The sequence below is a fragment of the Vitis riparia genome, chromosome 16 (genome assembly GCF_004353265.1).
Source record: "Vitis riparia cultivar Riparia Gloire de Montpellier isolate 1030 chromosome 16, EGFV_Vit.rip_1.0, whole genome shotgun sequence".
NCBI lineage: Eukaryota > Viridiplantae > Streptophyta > Magnoliopsida > Vitales > Vitaceae > Vitis > Vitis riparia.
The window spans coordinates 7,681,691-7,700,111 of NC_048446.1; the positions used below are offsets into that span (position 1 = coordinate 7,681,691).

Below are 18,421 nucleotides of genomic sequence, written 5' to 3' on the forward strand. Positions count from 1 at the left end.
CAAATATAGAAGAAGTGGACATCCTGGCGTAGGAGGCACTAAAATAGGAGGAGAAAGTAAATACTCCTTAATCGTCTCAAGTGCAAGCTGACAATCATCATTCCAAACTATTGGCTAGTTCTCTCTTAAAAGACAAAAGATGGGCTCACATATGTCTGTCAATTTGGCTATGAAACGACTGATGTACTGTAATCTGCCCAGAAAACCTCTAATCTCTTTCTCAGTCTTCGGTGCAAGCAAGTCAAGTATGGCTTTGATTTTATCTGGGTCGACCTCTATGCCCCACTCACTGACCATATGTCCCAATAATTTCCCAAAAGTCACTCCAAAGGTGCACTTCTTGGGATTTAACCTCAATATAAAATTCTAGATCCTCTCAAAGAATCTCTTTAGGGCCCCTAGGTGATCTGTTCTGCCTTGGGATTTCACAATCATATCATCCACATAAACTTCAACGTCCCTATGCATCATGTCATGAAACAAAGTAGTAGCGGCCCTTTGATAAGTGGCTCCTGCGTTCTTTAACCCAAATGGCATAACTTTGTAACAGTAGGTACGCCACTCAGTAATAAAAGATGTCTTCTCCATATCTTCTTGAGCCATCCAAATCTGATTATACCCTGAAAACCCATCCATGAAAGACAACATCGAATGCCCTGCAGTGCTATCAACTAACAAATCAATATGGGGGAGAGGGAAGTCGTCTTTAGGGCTGGCTTTATTAAGATCTCTGAAGTCTACACAAACTCTAACTTTGCCATCCTTTTTGGGAACTGGGACGACATTAGCCAACCACTCTGGATACTCAACCACTTATATGAATCCAACACTGAGTTGTTTCTGAATCTCCTCTTTCACCTGCAGACTCCAACGTGATGTAACCGTCTTAATTTCTGCTTAATTGGTCTGGCATGTGGTAGGATAGGTAAGTGGTGCTGAACTATAAAAGAATCAAGATCAGGCATGTCCTCATAAGACCATGCAAAGACATCCAAGTATGACCTGAGTAAATGAATAAGTCTATCTGTCTCATTTGTAAATAGGGGTGATCCAATCTTCAGCTCTCTAGGTTGATTCTCTGTGCCAAAATCAACAGTCTCAACATCCCCTATAGTAGGTGAAACTCTCTCATCCACGGGATTGGAGTCATGATCAGAAGAGTCCCTATCTGGATTAGGCCGTGCAATCTCATCATCTATATCAAATATTTGTGAAACGAGTGAGTGGGGTGCAGATATAGAGATACTATCACAAAAGGCAGGTGAATACTAAAAAATACTCAAATCCATAAATGAAGCAACAGAAACATCGTCAGAGCGAGAAACAAATCCTGATAAAACATCAAAAAAAAAGAGATGGGTCCACAAGGTCGGATGCTCCCTCAATTGGGCTAACAGTGCCCTCAAACAAACTATTATCATCCTTTAGAAGCTCTGAACAAGAATAATCAGGGTCCCCTCAAGAACCTCAATGGTAGACACCCCAAACATGTCAAATGGTGAAACAAGCTGAAGCTGAACAATGTTGGTAATCTAGCTCATGGTCATCATGTCCATCTCATCTCTGTACTCATCATGAGGCATAACTCCATCAATCATCTCAATAGGATCAACAATCACTCCATCATCAGTGATCTCCTCTGGAAAGCATAGAGACAACATGCTAGCTCGATCTGGAGACGTAGGAGTAATCGCCATAGAAACAGAAGTGTCAGGAGCCCCATCACTCAACTGTAACTGGTGAAATAGATGTTGAAGCTCAATCTCTCTATCTGTATGAACCACACTGTGAATCTCCTCTATATGGGTTCGAATCTCTGATCCTCTGACAAAGTAGTCGACCAAACTCATCTTATAGGGTCAAATAGGATAATCAAATGGTGTGTAGGATAAACGGGCCCTCACCCTCTCCTTGCACAGCTACGCCATGTAACGGTAATCGGCCTCGGTAGGAATGAACCCAAGTCCAAATGGCGTATCATGGTCAATGGCAACTATAAACTCACTGGGTCCCTGCTGACGTCGTCCCAACCCCATGCCAGGTAGAAAAGTCATGCCCCTCATCATATCAAGAACTACTGTGATGTTGTGTTGATTGAAAGACATAGCTACAAAATCTCTGTAAAAATCCTCGATCTCAAGAGTCTATATCTCATCAAAAGTAAACCCAGTCAGAAATAGGTCATCCTCGCTGTGACTGATCTGAAGTACTGGCTCAGAAGAGGCAAACATGTCTCTGGTATACTGTACCGTGATGACCTACCCATCATGAATGAACTTCACCTTCTGATGAAGGGAAGAAAGAATAGCTCCAGCTCTATGAATCCATGGTCGGCCTAGTAGCAGGTTAAAGGATATAGGAATCCTCAAAACCTCGAACAAAGTAGAGAATGTGGCTGGACCAATCTGCAAATCAATCACCAAAGTACCCATAACCTCCCTTTTGGTGCTATCATATGCTCTAACTATCTGAGTAGAATGACAAAAATCTAAAGGTGTAAAACCAAGGGCTATAGCAGTGGTTAAAGGGCAGACGTTCAGGGCTGAGCCATTGTCTAGTAGGACAAATGGGACTCTACGACCTGAACAACCAACTGTGATATATAAAGGGCATACGTAGTCTGGACCCTCAGGTGGAAAGTCATCATCTGAAAACACGATGCAAGTGGCCGTGCCGGCCATCATCATATGAATCAATCCCTCTGAAGTGGTGGTAGTCTCTACCCTGATCTGACTCAAGGCTCGAATCAAACCATCTATATGAGTACTGGATGACGCTAACAAAACTCCAAATAGAAATACGGGCCTGAGTGCTCTGTAGCTGTCTTAAAACTTCATCATCCTGTCTTCTAACCTCCTCATGAGAGGCTGCACCCTCAAATGGTCTGACTGCTGGTGGTGGTGGTTGAGCTATCCTCCCACTACGAGTCACAATTTGTATCTCTCTCCCCTCCGAATCATCATCCTCTGGCCATAAAGTGAATGGGACAAAAGTATCCTAACATCCAATAACCAAGGGTGTAGGATGAGTCAACTGGAATGACACCTCGTCTGGGATCAAACTGAATGGTGTAGGAGTCCGAGGACCCAATGAAACCTCGTCAATCTCATAACTGTCATGCAAAATGATTGGCTCGGGTAATCCATCATCCCAACTTAACATGTGTATACTGTCATCCTCTATAAGGTCTATGTGATGAATATCTCCTAGAGATGGAGGCACTGCATGTGTAGAATGGGCAGGAAAAGGGTTATTGGTCACACTTGGCTGCCCCAAGTTAACCAAACCCTGGTCTATCAAATCCTGAATAGCATGTCTCAAAGCGTTGCAGTGATCCGTGTCATGTCCTGGTCTTTGATGATAAGAACAGTGTAGGTCCAATCTGAAGCGAGGCGGTACTGGCTGAGGTACAGGCTTGGGTGCCAACAGAGTCAATAATCCACCCTCTATGAGCTTCTGAAAAGCTCGACTCAAAGGCATACCCAATTGAGCGAACTGACGTAATGGCCTCTACACATAAGTGGTGGTCTACGGAGCTCGGGGTCGGGTGTATGGGGCAGGAAGTCTCTCTGTGACATGTGTAGCAAAAACAGGGTGTGAGACTGGATGTAGGTAAGTAGGAGTCATGGGTCTAGAGGGAGTAGGTGGCCTATACTGCACATGGGGTGATGGTGGATAGTAGAATCCAGAAGTCTGCCCAACTGTCTGATAGTGTCTAGGATGCCTCATCCCTGCTGAACTGATAGCACCAACATCTCCTAATCTCTGTCCTCCTAAAGGCCTCTTCCCCTTAGAATCATTAGGGGAAGACTTGGGCCACAGTCCTCTAGCAATGCCCTTCTATATACCATACAAAGCCTGTACCAAAGATCCAAAATCCGTATGGGGAAATCCCATCAAGTGTCTAGCAAATCTAGGTTGCAAGCTCCTCATGATCATGCTAATCTAATCCTTCTCTGAAGGACGATCAATAATCTGTGAAATCTTCTCCCTCAAGCGGGAGATAAATAAAGTGATTAACTCCTCTGGCCTCTATTTCAAAGCCTCTAACTCTCTCCTCAAGACATCAATGACAGTGTTAAATGCAAACTGTCTCAGAAACTCCTAGGCCAAGTCGTCCCAAGTCCTACGACGTGATACATCCAATGAAGCGGACCAACGCTATGCCGCACCACTCAAGGACATAGGGAAAAGCATAACCATCTGGGCCTCATCCAGTCCATGGGCCCTCATAACTGTACTATAGAGCCTCAAATGGATGCGAGGACAGCCTATGCCCATGTATCTCTCAATCTCGGGCATCCTAAACTTGGCCGGCAAATTGGCCACTGGTGCTCCATCAAAATCCTCCCAAGTAATAACTCCGTCTGAAGCCCTCATCTGTCTTAACCTCTACTCAAGTCTGTCGATACGTGTATGTGGGTCCTCTAAGGTCGGGATGGGCAATGTGACAGGAAGCGGGGCAACCTCAGTCTGACTATGTAGAGTGAAAGGTACAGCTTGTGGTGCTGACTGACTGGACGAAGAAGGTGGCGGTACTATAGTATCAAACTGGGCACTCTCCTGAACTAGGACCTGTTGGGCCTGTTGCCCATCTATCCTCTAACCAAGGTTAGCTATAGCCTCCTGGATAGAAGCCATGGCTGCGGCAAACTGGTCAACGATAACTATCTGTGAGTCCATATCCCTCTGATCTGATCTCTGATCTGACTGGTCTGATACTCTGGTCAATCTACCTCCAACTCTAATCCACAAAGGCGAATCCAAATCGATCACGATAAACCCTCCTACAAATATGGAGACACTGGATAAGGTGCAGTACAAATGTGACTCTGCAGGAATCAAGTGCGTAGAAGTATAGCCCAAATATACTCAATCCGATACCCATCTCTGATCACACCAAAAGGAGACTACGGAAGGGATAACCGATCCCAATCGTGACCAAGACAGCTCTGAAGGTCCACAAATGCACCCACGTGTAGGAATGAAGTCTTAATTGGGTCTAGGTTAACTTACAAGGTTGAGGTAGCTCTATAGGATAAAATGGATGGGTTAAAGGATCCCTAGCAGAGGCGATCGTACCCTTCAACGGTACGCAACCCTCTGCACGCCTCCAAGGGGATGGGGTGCTTCCATGCTAGGTGGTCATAACCTCCACACATGCACTTCCTCGCGTTCCCAGGGGTTTTCTTAGAGGTAAAGGCTCTCCCATCTCTCAACACTCAAGGATAATCTAAAATGCACAATGAAGGATGTGGGTGTATCCGAAAAACCTAAGATCTATAGTGAGATAATGGACAAAGACAAGCAATCATACAATCATGCAAGAGAAAGGGTCGTCATGCAACAAATAGTCATGCGAAGCAGATAAATATCAAACAACCAAAGTCTTATCTAACATATGTGAGAGTGAATCATGTTGAAGTGAGCAAACAATCAAGTGATCATCCAAGGCAATAAAAAATGTTACGATATCAAACCAAACAAGCAAGCAAACCGATTCACCTTGCCAAAAAATGAGGTACCATCTAATCAACCAATTAAATGCCACATTTTCCTCAACTAGTGTTCAAGCTTAATCCTCAAAATCCCCAATGGAGTCGCCAATTTGTGGACCCGCATTTTTCACGTGCATCCCCACTCAATTGACGAGACTCACTTTTATTTGTGAAAAAGTAATTTTTGGAAAAGTCGGAGTCGCCACTTATTCTATTTTATTTTAAAGGGGAAATAAAACAAAAAAATAAAACCCTAAAAAAATGACTCCACAATTTTTGGAAAAAGCGTGTCTTTGAAAAACCCGAGTCTAAGTCCAGAGATCAAGTTACTTATTAGAAAGGTACCTCTAGGAGGTAGCACCCCTCTAAGCCCTACAAAGGTCTCTATTAACTAAGTTGAGGGAGATGTGGCAATTAATTGATTAATTAAAACAAGCATCAAATATATATCAAGGCAATCAAGCATGACATCAAGTAAGGGCATGGAACACAAAGACATGGATATTCATGGAATTTCAAAAATGGGGAGATGGAGAGCGTACCTGGATAGCAAGCTAATACTCCTCTATAGGAAACAAAGTTAGCTCAATAACTAATTCAAAATAATCTCATATATACCACAAAGAGGAAGCACAATCAATCAAATATCAAACAGACACTATCGAAGAGAATATCATGAATGTCGGGCTCCTTCCAAAGCCCTAATTGCTTTTGCATGAATTGGTTCAGTGAATTCCATTATTTGGAACCATGAATTTTGTTCATGCTTGTTGAAAATCGAGAAAATCATGAAAATAGTTGAAAATGAAGAAAATGCATGCCGGAAAGGAAAATGGCAGCAAATAGTATGTTAAAATTTGGAATTTATGCCTAAAGAGAGTTTGGGGATAATTCTCTAAAGTCAGGGTTATTTGGATGAAAACGATTTTTGAAAACACAATTCAAAACAAGTAAAAGCACGAGGAAAACATGAGGGTACAAGAGGAAGAGGGTAGTGTGCTCCAGAATGGCCCTGCCGGACCAAGTTGCAATATTGGCATTGATGGTGCTACTTGATGATGTTTTCCTATGGTCAAATGCAACCTTCAAAATTGACTCATTTGTTGCACTCAGAGATTCAGTAGGATGTCTGGGATCAACACCCATAGGGGAAAGTCTTCTGACTACAAGCGATTGCCTTGCTTTAAGGATTAAAAGAGAGACGCTTTAGTAAATGAAACTTCGAAGGCAGGAAAGTATGATGCTTCAGGCGTGATAGCTCAAAATCACAAGCTTAGACAACCCATTTTTTATTAAGAAGGAGATTTGGAGACTTTAGATTTTTATGTACAGTAGTAGGATGGTCTATGTGTTGGTAATTCATTCCCTTGACCACATCAAGGGTCATTCACCATCTTCACCTGTTAAAATAGCAGGCCTAAAGTTCCCATCCTTTTGACTTGGAGGAGCAAAAGTGCCAACTGAATGATTATATGCAGTGATACCAATAGATTGCCTATGCCGAAGAAAAAAAACTGAACATAAAGGAAATCGCAACCTCATACCATTAATCTCATATTGATCCTGAGCTTCATGAAGCAAGACAGACCAAGAATCTAACTCGGCATTTTCTATGAGTATGTCAAGAGGATAATAGGTTCCATTTGATTGGAGAAAGCGAATTTGGAGCCATTTTCTTGTAAAATCCAGATTCTGCCAAGCAGGCATTGCAACCCTAAAAGATCCTTAGCAAGAGGGGTGCTTGAAGGAATAACCAATAGCATTCATTCAAGATTTTCTGGAGACCAGGATGATCTTCCCATTTAGTGCCTGTCTACAATTTGATTTCTGAACAGATTTCCAAATCCAAACTTTGATTCTTGGTCAGTTAATAACAGTCTTACTTGATACAATGCAGTTAGGATGGTTAAGGCCTGCTAAGATAACCTAGTAGGTTGCCTGTACTCCTGAATTTTAAGTCTAGATTCCAATCTGGCTCTCTCTTTGATTTGGCGTTTTTCTGACTATCAGCAATAGGCATTTTCAAATTCTACTTCAAGTTCACCCCAAGGTCCACTGGAGGATGTTCAAAAGGAAGGTCATTCTCCAATTATAATGTTTTCTTTTCTTGATCCTTATCGAATGGAAGGTATTCAGAAACCTTAATTTCAGATTCTTGATTTTTATTGAGACTGTTTCTGAAACAGATTCACTTTCAGCCTGAACTTTCTCCTGTACGTTATTGAGCTAATGCAGGTCACATTTCATCTGAATTTGAAATCACAGCTTCAAATCCCTGGTTTTCTCTGACTTATGGTATTGATTCTATATTATTTTGCCCCTCATCCTTCTCTTCTCTAAGTTCAGTTAGAGGCAATTTGCATTCAATAGTCTCTAAAATTGGAACTAGAAATCCCTGACTTCCAACTATCTCCTCAAAAGGCTTGAAATTGACATGTCCATCAACTGTTAGATTCCCGTCATCCAAATACATCAATTCACATCTAACAGCCACTGGAAACTACAGAAATATCAGTGTTTCTAGACGGGTCTTCCCTGAAGATACCATGCAAAACATATATCCTTTCAACTTCAGCTTCTATGCATTTTCCGTAATGCAAACTGAACTGTCTCTTAGCTTCAGCCGGAAGAACTAGAATTCTGGACCTTCGCAATCTGGATGGCAAATCAGCTATTGCGGAATGATTGGTGACTAGAAAATGTAAACAATTTCGGGTACTTTGATAGCAACCCACATTGATAACCGAGAGAAGTATGCTAAATGCTGAATTTGGTGGATGAGTTGATGATGATTTTAGTAAAGGGTGCGTTCAAAATGGGGATGTGAAGAGTGGTTGGGTGAGCATGCTGATGTGGGACAAACTGGAATGCAAAAATGGGACACGCTGTGTGCGAGCACATACAAAGTCCACTACCTTCTGAATAATGCCAACTTGTCATCTTGATAGAATGCATTGTTCAGCATCTTAGCTCTCTCTCCATGTCAAATATGTTGGCCAACTATTTATAAAGTTCTCTCCATGGTCCACGCATTGGCAAATCAAGAGTCTGACCTACATCCTTTGACTTCAAGAGCGCTTTGTTGTGGCCAATCTTCAGACCAAGATCAGCTTCTTTGGTGATCTTTGTACTAAGTGAGGAGCTTCAAGGACATACCGGATTATGGTAGCAGCAACATTGTCAAACCCAGAAATATTGGTTGGCAAAGGTGGAAGCATGGGTAAGCCTTCTTCATCGAGAAAATTAAAAAGGATGGAATGAGTTCTGGTAAGAATAGAGTATAGTTGTAGGATAGCATGCATTGTTTCAGATGGAAGTCGGTTCTTGATATCAAAATAAGCAATCTCAATAGGTCACTTCTGCTCATGCATATCTATATTTTCATCATCTGCTGAATCTTCATTCCCGCTGTTTTCAATCTGTGTATCTGTTGAAATAAAGCATCTGTGTAGATTGTCATCATCAAGAATGTTCTCATACTTCTCCAAAAGAGCCATAATGATGGCTTGAGCATTATTAACAACATGTGCAGCAACAAGAAGCTGGACAAAGCTATCACCATTCATGTCGAAGTCATCTTCCATCAGTGACCCAATCTACACTCTGTTTTCCACTGCTGCTTTCTCCATTGAATTTCTGGGCTTGCATCTTTAAGTTGTGAACTGATGTATTTGGTACAGTTTAGGCATGCTCGTTCTCAAAGCATAACAGACAATAATCTGATAGAACAGTGAATAGTTATGTATCTACAAATAGCTTGATAAATGGTTTGTCTATATTGGGAAAGGAATCGATAAAGCTATCCTTGAGAAGTAATGAAACCCTGTCATTGTTTGATTGTACACTAGTGATTGAATGAGATGTCAAATCTGAACAGAATGACTCCAGGTAGCGCATCATCACACGCAAAAATTGGGCAGCAGCTTCAGCACCAAAAATTGTGGATACTTCAACTAATCGTGAATCCTTATAAAATTTGTTCAGCATAAAGGAGAAGCTAGCTACCACTGTGCAAGCAGTGTCAACCTTTCTAGATTTCACGTTTGAGGTCAGTTGACCTATGGTACTAAGAGACAGATGCAGTTCAGAAGAAATAGTTGGCTTTCCAAATTTTAGACTTACAACTTTTGGCGCTCAAGGATGAAGAGTTCCTGATACTAAGAACATCAATAGAAATTAAATCTCCTCTACTCCTTTCCTGATGAGGCAATTCCCTCGATAGGCTTTTTTTGATCTTTAGAGTGGCTGGACTAGTGTCATCTAACGCAATGGTTTTGGACATTAGAAACAGCTTCGCTGGCATAGGATTGAGCAATGTCATCTTAAGCATGATTTCTGGTAGTCTCCACCCGGTTATTTGGCTCCCCTGCTATGGTTCTTCTGATGCTCATGGGCCATAACAGTATGCTGGTGTGCTACTCAGTTCAGTTCTCTCAGAAGAACATCAGCAGCAACCGTTGCCTTTTTAGAACCATTTTTAGTGAAAACTGACATTGCATCGTCAATGGATGCTTGTGTTTTAATCATCTCATCATTATCAGCAGTTCTCCTTTCTAAGACAGTTGATGCACGCTCCTCATGAAGCTTCTGTATTTGCTCTTCAAGTCCCTCAATAAAAAGAAAAGCCTTATGGTGCAACACGTCACATGTAACAGAAACAAAGTCACGAAGCTTTTGCACAAAGATGAACTTCCCACCAGCAGCAGTAAGAGACTCCTATAGAGCAGTGATATCTGACAGTGAGGAAGATAAATTTCCATCAGTTCTAGTCTATGTTGACATGGTTCCGCCATGGGATCCCTCAAGTCTCCTTATATTTTGTCTGAACAAACAATTTTTGGAAATGCTGGACAACCAAGTTCTCTGCACTAGAGAAACTCCTCATTTTTGTGAGATTGACTGCTAACTCCAAGTTGTTCAATTGGCTGCTGACGAAAAGTATAATTGCTGCCTCATTTACAGTAGCAATTAGCACCTGCCCTCGCCTATTGATGGTATAAAAACCTCCAATAAATGTAGCTTCAGCAGTAAGAAAATATTAGACCTGGACTAATCCTATTTCTGTATACTGTAGAAGACGTCTCCAGGTCATACACAAACAACAATCCAAGCTTGGTAATCACATGTATAAAGTCATATTTGTGCAATATCTGCATTGCAGCTGGAAAATCATCAGTAAAATCCGAGGGAAAGAAAATATCAGCCTGTTTCTCTGTAAATCCCGGTTCCCCTGAGTTCGATCCAAGTTCAATGACATGTAGCTTTGAGACAATCTGTCCAGCATTAAAGGATGTTGTGGCAAAACCAATAAGTGCACAGGATTGATCATTCCCTGGAACTTTACATGTGGCGAATGATGCAGCCTGAGTTTCAAGAGCTTGACTACGATGCTGTTCAACAGAGAAAAGCTGCATATTCCCTTTGACAAGCTATGGTTTCTCAGGTGAACCCGGAGCAATTCCAATCAAAACCAACCACTTTTCAGACGGATCATATCGATAGTTAATTATCTGATTGTTTACCAAATTAATAGTTCTCTCAAACATTTTTACAGGTTCTGAATCACCTTCAATTGATCAATGATATACTGAGGTCTACGTGACTATGCTCAGCATCTTCAGGGTAATCCACTTCTAGAAAACAATCTGTTCAGGCATTTGATGTGATTTCATTTTGGCTTTGAATGATCGAGAACCTTGGTTCTCAGCATCTCACCTCAAGCAAAGTTTACCCGTTCGTTCCCGCGTTGACGCAATAAAATATAAATGACAGTAGCACTTTCTGAGCAACTCAACATGTCTTGCGTTTTGTAGCTAACTCCTGAATTTCTTAGTCTTGAAGGATGCTTTCAAGGTGCTCATAGAGAACTTCATTCTTTCAAGAGGATATGAATTGGAGTTGGGAGCGAGTCGAATTTTATTTTGAAAGATCCAACAATGTGTTTATTGTCTGAAGTTCTAGGCAACATGACCTCAACCACATCATTCTCATCAATACTTGCAGAACTAGATCCATGTATTTCTATATCAGAATTTTCATCTGATGAAGCAAATGGAAGGACACCTTAAACTTCAGCTTGCAGGTGTTGCACCAAAAAAGTTTCCTGCAGCAAAACTAAATGTAGTGCCACAATCAAGTACTTCATATTAGATTTCTTCACTACCAACTCTGTTGTATGACAGAGCATCTCAAGAAGCCTCACTCCTCTCCTTGCAGCAAGTTTCCCGTCTTGAAACATACGATGTCTAATCATTCATGCTCCCAAAACCACTACACACAGGAGAGCCAGCATGCGTTGAGGGTGGCTTTGCACACTCAGTGATAGAATTCCCTGAAGACTCAAATAAATCATCCGATCCATTTTGTTATAGAATGTGAAGCCTCTGAGTTGAATGAATATCTCAGAAACTCACCTGACCTTTGCATTAAGTTGAATAAATTTGATGCCCCTTTTTTTATTGCCTACATTGTGCATCACAAAATCATTGTATTCTATGCAATAGGGTCCTTATGGGGCATTTTATCAAACGGCTTAAAAGCAAAATCTCCCACCTTCGCACATGCACTGACCATTGCAGTCTGACACACCAAATCTGGCTCACAAATTGATGAAGACACCCAATGGCAAGCAACCAAACCACCCAATCCTGCGTTTATGTAAATCAAGCCACTTTGAACATGTGGCTCATGCTCAAATCCATATTTCACAACGGCACCATGTGTGGACGAACCAGTCCCATGCGCCAATAGCTGAGCAGAGGTGTGAACCAAGAACATGAAAGTGTAGTCATCAGAGGCCAAATAACCAGCGGAATGACGAATTCTGCTATAGATGTGAAAGTTATGATCAAAGAGTCGAAGATGAAGGAAGTTGGGTTCTGAGAGTTGTGACAGAGGCTTCATTGGAACTTCAATCCTTGATTGTTCTGTGAACTGAAACTATCACACGAAAAATGCGAAGTTGGATGAACCGCTCATCACTAGTCTCCCGCTCAATCACCCTCCTCTGTTTTCTGCTCAAATCTAACCCCTGATTTGCTCAAAGATAATAAACAGAAGACCTCGCAATTCTATGATAAACAAGTGTAAAACTCCTCCGCCACATACGAATCCTTAAAATCCCATTGACAAGTCAATCACGGTTCAGAATTCAGCAATAATATCAGTAGAGAATTGGATTGTTTGAAGACATTGTCGGGCTTCCCAAACAAAATGTCTTTTGAAACATCTTTGCATCGGAAGACTTGGCACCATTAAACTATGGCAGTGGCTTAAGCGGAGCTTCAGTCTTTAATTTCTCCTCAAATTATCAGCAGGTTCCAGAATTTTCCAATATTCGGAATACATTAGGATTGCTACACACCTCATCCTTCATATCGACATTTCCGTCGTTCCCCAATGCGCACCCAAATACAAAGGAAATGATTCGAACACCGTGCAGGGAAAGGAATATAGAACAAATAAAAAAACGAAGTAAAACTCGGGGAAGGAAAGAGCAGAGGATATTGATCAATAAGTATAAATAGCCTCCACTTCAAGTATTAATCCATGGGTTAAAAGCAGAGGGAACTATGCAGAATAGGATTTAAAAGAAAAACAGAACATGATCGCATTCAAGCATGGAGTTATATATTTTCGAAGACATCAATGACATATAAAATAATCAAAATCGAAACAAGGTGAAGAAGTAAAAGACCAATCCCAGTAGAACAAATTGTGGCCCTTAAACGTCCACACCAATTAACAGTATATTAAATATTCAGAAACGAACACATGGAGAAATCGAACATGAGTAAGAATTCTGAGAAGAACTAGAAACATACCTGGAAGAACCTTGGCTCTAATCACCCCTTTCCCGCTTTTGTGTGCTTTTTCACCCAGCAAATCCAAGAATCCACCTCCTTCTTTTCATCCTTTCTCACGTATATATATCAGCCTTCCAAAAGAATCCCCAAATCTGCTGGAGGAAAATCCCCTCCTTTTTTCCTTTTTTGTGTCTCTCTACAAAGACAATAAAAAAATCTCCCTCCAAAAAAAACTTCTTTGGTCCAAAAAGGAAATCCACTTTCCTTTCTTATTTTTTTTTTCTTTTGTAACTGATTCCCCCATGGAAATAATATACGTGCTATCCTTTCGAAAACAAAATCTCCTCTTTTTTCAAAATTTTGTTGATTCTCCTTCCAAATAGATGGCGGCCGTTTCCTCATGCCCAAGAAGCCAAGAAATATGATTTAGAAAACTTGTAATAAAATAAAATAATTAAGAAATCCATACAAGCCGCACAAGTCATGTAGGTCATGCAATCATGCAATCATGCAAGTCATATAAAAAGTGGGTTTAAAAGTGCTTAAGAGGGCCTAAGTGAACTAAGCCCAATGAAGTGTCTAAATGGGCCTAAGGTGGCGCCTAGTAAGCCAAGTGTACCTAAGTGGGCCTAAGGCATTTAGGAAAGTGTCTAAGTCTAAATTAGGGCTGCCAAGGTCATAATAGAGGTTAGGCAATCCCTCAACCAAAGTCTCCAAGGTGGTTCAAGAAAGGTAAGTAGTGTGAGTAGCTATGGGCCACCAAGGAACTACTGTAAAGTATCGAACAAGTATCTAATAGGATATGTGCTAGGAGGACAAAATTGAGGGTCTACACTTATATTTGAAACCATAGTTGAAAACTGCGATTTTAATCACTTTAAAAAAATTCAAAACCTTAGTTGGTTAAAATTGTAGTTATCAATTATAGTTTTGTGACATGGATAACCACATGGATGAGAAGTAGTAGCTTAGAAATTATTTTAGGAGAGAATTTATTTTATGGATTTTTGTTTCAAATAAATTATTTTTTGCCGAAAACTCATCAATCCCAATCTTAAATAATCCAACCCGTGATATAACTAAAACCTAAGATTTATTTTCTAAAAAAAAAAATCTAATTGTGGACTTGTATTTTTCAACCCACTTAATGGTGTGACTAGCTTTTTAGTATGAAAATTTGATTTTTTTTAAAAAAAAAAATGGAGTCCCTACTTATTTTAGTTTATTTTTTAAAAGGGGAAACAAAATAAAAAAGAACTTCTTTTTTGAAAAATACACATTTGTAAAAACTGAGTCTAAATTTAGGGGTTAGGTTACCTATCAAGAAGGTATGACGATAAGCTATACCACCCTTCTAAGCTCGTATACCTATGGTCTCTATTAAAGGAATGAGAGAACTATGACAATTAATTAATTAATCATGAATGTTAAGATTAAGGACACAAATTAATATATACAAAAATGATGATAAAATCAAATTATAAGGATGTACAAGATAAATGACTTGAGAATTATGTAAATTGATTTATTAACTAATTAAATAAAAAGATATTTCAAAATTTTAGTTTTGAAACAATTTTAAAGGATTTTATTAAAAACAATTTTGAATTAATGATTTCAATTTAATTATTTACAAAAAAAAAATCAATTTATTTTTAATAAATGATTTGATTTTATTTGCATTCAATTTTTATTCTTAAGAAAGTTATTTGCAGTTATTTTATCAAAAGAATTTATTTAAAACAATTTTCATTTACAAGAAAATGATTTTTATTTATCTTTATTAGGAAAACAATGAATTTTTACAACTTTATTTGCAAAAGTATTTTAGTTTAACTTTTATCAAAGAAAAAATATTTCTATGAATTTGTAGACCCCCCAGAGAGGGAGCTGGATTTTTCCATCATTAAAATTTTCTGACCACCCCGGGATTTCAGCTGGAGGAGGCGGCCAGATTAGATGGGTGATGGCAGAGGAAAAGGGAAAAAGAGGGGGGAAATGGTTGAAAAAGTAAGGGAACAACAGCTGGAGAAGACGGGGGGAGCAGAGAAGGAAAGAGAGAAAAAGGAGAGTTTTGTCTCTTCTCTGGATTTGGGCTCTCTGGAAATAAAAAAAAAATAGGAGCTTTTCGGAAAGGAGGGGAAGGAAAGAAAGAAAAAAACGAAGATGGTGGGAGAAGAGCAACTATTGGCTTGAGGAGAGCTTCCCAGGTACAACTCCTACAGCTTGTTAGTTTCTCATTTTTTGTTATATGGTTGGATTTCCATTTTTAGCTGTCTTTGTGGGCATCAGTTTGTCATTTTGGTGTGGATTGGGGGGTCCATTTGTTTGTCTGGGTTTAATGATACCTGATTTCAAGAAAACTTGAATGAAAACTTGAGCGGTAGAAAAACTGGTAGAGAAACTTTTCGGGAATGGTCCGAAACAGAGAAGAAAAGAGAAACGAGTTTTTCTGGCGCTTAAGAGGATTCCGAAAATTTTTCGAAGCTGGCTGGTGCTGGCTGGTGCTGGTGCTGGCTGGTGCTGGCTGCTGGCTGGTACTGGCTGGTGCTGGTGCTGGCTGGTGCTGGCTGCTGGCTGCTGGCTGGTGCTGGCTGCTGGCTGGTGCTGGCTAGTGCTGGTGCTGGCTGGTGCTGGTGCTGGTGCTGGCCGGCGTTGCCGCTGCTGCCGTCGCGAGGAGGTGGCTGCAGATGTAGCAGCCATACGTGGGGGAGTTAGGAAGAAGATGGAGCCCAAGGCCCATTTCTAACCCTTTAGCCCATTAACAATGCCCAGTGCCCATAAGCCTTTTAACTATATTAATATTGTCCAAAGCCCATAAGCCCTTTAATAATAATATTACTAATGACCAAAGCCCTATCCATATTCCTATTATCATTATTATTATTATTATTACTTTTTTTATTGTTATTATTTTCATTATTATTCTTATTATTATTAATTCAATTTTTAAGATCTTATTATTATTGTTATTATTATTATTAATTCAACTCTCAAAATCTTATTATTATTAATTATTATTATTATTAGCTATTGTTATTATTATTATTAACTATTATTATTATTATTATTTCAATTATTATTATTAATTATTATTATTATTAGCTATTATTATTATTATTATTTCAATTATTATCATTATTAACTATTATCATTATTATTATTGTTATTATCATTAACTATTATTATTACTATTATTACCATTATTATTATTATCATTATTATAAGCCAAGCCCATTTCCAATTCCTAAGCCCACGTCCAACCCTGTCCTAAACTCTTAAACTCCTTTTGAAAGCCCAAAGCCTATTATTATTAACCCCATCTCATATTATTAGTATTATTGTTATCATTATTGTTATTATTATTACTATTCTTATTATTTTTATCACTACTATTATTATTGTTATTATTATTATTATTATTATTAGTGGATATTATTATTATTACTATTATTATTAACGGACATCATCATTATTAGTTATTATTATTGCTATTGCTACCATTATTATCAATTGTTATTATTATTACTATTATTATTATTATTATCATTTTTATTATTTCAAACTCTCCAAATCTTATTATTATTATTATTATTAATTCACACCTTCAAAATATTATTGTTATTATTATTAATCCAACCTTTTAAAATCTCATCATTAATCTTACTATTATTTATTATTATTAATTCCACTTCCGAAATCTCATTCTTATTTTTATCATTAATCCAACATTTTAAAATCTTATCATTAATCTTATTATTATTATTGTTATTATTGTTAATTCCCCTTTCAAAATCTCATTCTTATTTTTATTAATCCAACATTTTAAAATCTTATCATTAATCTTAGTATTATTTATTATTATTAATTCCCTTTCAAAATCTCATTCTTATTTTTATTAATCCAACCTTTTAAAATCTCATCATTAATCTTATTATTATTTATTATTATTAATTCCCCTCTCAAAATCTCATTCTTATTTTTATTAATCCAACATTTTAAAATCTTATCATTAATCTTATTATTATTATTATTATTATTGTTAATTCCCTTTCAAAATCTCATTCTTATTTTTATTATCCAACATTTTAAAATCTTATCATTAATCTTAGTATTATTTATTATTATTAATTCCCTTTCAAAATCTCATTCTTATTTTTATTAATCCAACCTTTTAAAATCTCATCATTAATCTTATTATTATTTATTATTATTAATTCCCCTCTCAAAATCTCATTCTTATTTTTATTAATCCAACATTTTAAAATCTTATCATTAATCTTATTATTATTATTATTATTATTATTGTTAATTCCCCTTTCAAAATCTCATTCTTATTTTTATTAATCCAACATTTTAAAATCTTATCATTAATCTTATTATTATTATTATTATTATTATTATTAATTCCCCTTTAAAAATCTTATTCTTATTCTTATTAATCCAACCTTTTAAAATCTTATCATTAACATATTATTATTATTATTATTATTAATTCCACTTTCAAAATCTTATTATTATTTTTATTATTATTATCGTTATTATTAATTCAAACCCTCAAAACCTTATTGTTATTATTATTAATTTAACTTTTAAAATCTCATTATTATTATTGTTATCATTAATTCGACTTTCAAAATCTTGTTATCATTATTATTATTATTATTATTTCAAAACCTTATTGTTATTGTAATTATCCTTATTATTATTATCGTCATTGTTATCACCTTAGGCCCTTATAATTCCAAAGGCTTCTTTAATCCCTTTCGTTTATCCATATTATTATTATCATTTATTGTTATTATTATTATTATTATTATTATTATTATTAAAAATCTAAACTCTAGCCGTTTAATTTCTTAAAGTCCATTTCTTCTTATTATTATTAAAAATCTATATTCTCGCAGTTCAATTTCCCGAAGTTCATTCCTTGTTATTATTATTATTACAAATTCAATTTTCAAAATCCATACCCTCGTAGTTTAATTCCCTAAAGTTCATTTTTTATTTTATTTTCTCTGGCAAATTTTATTTTAATTATCGAAGCTCTAATCTTTTAAATTTAATTCCCAAAAATCCAATTTTCCCATAAGCTCCAAAAATCCAATTTTCACTCGA

At 37.7% G+C, this 18,421-nt stretch overlaps 1 protein-coding gene across 1 annotated transcript; it reads right to left on the bottom strand.

Moving 5' to 3' along the window:
- Positions 1-11,990: 11,990 nt before the first annotated feature.
- Positions 11,991-12,401, bottom strand: LOC117933212 (putative pentatricopeptide repeat-containing protein At5g40405). Its single transcript, XM_034854603.1, has one exon. It carries the CDS (start codon positions 12,399-12,401, stop codon positions 11,991-11,993), a length of 411 nt encoding a protein of 136 aa, XP_034710494.1.
- Between the last annotated feature and the right edge of the window lie 6,020 nt (positions 12,402-18,421).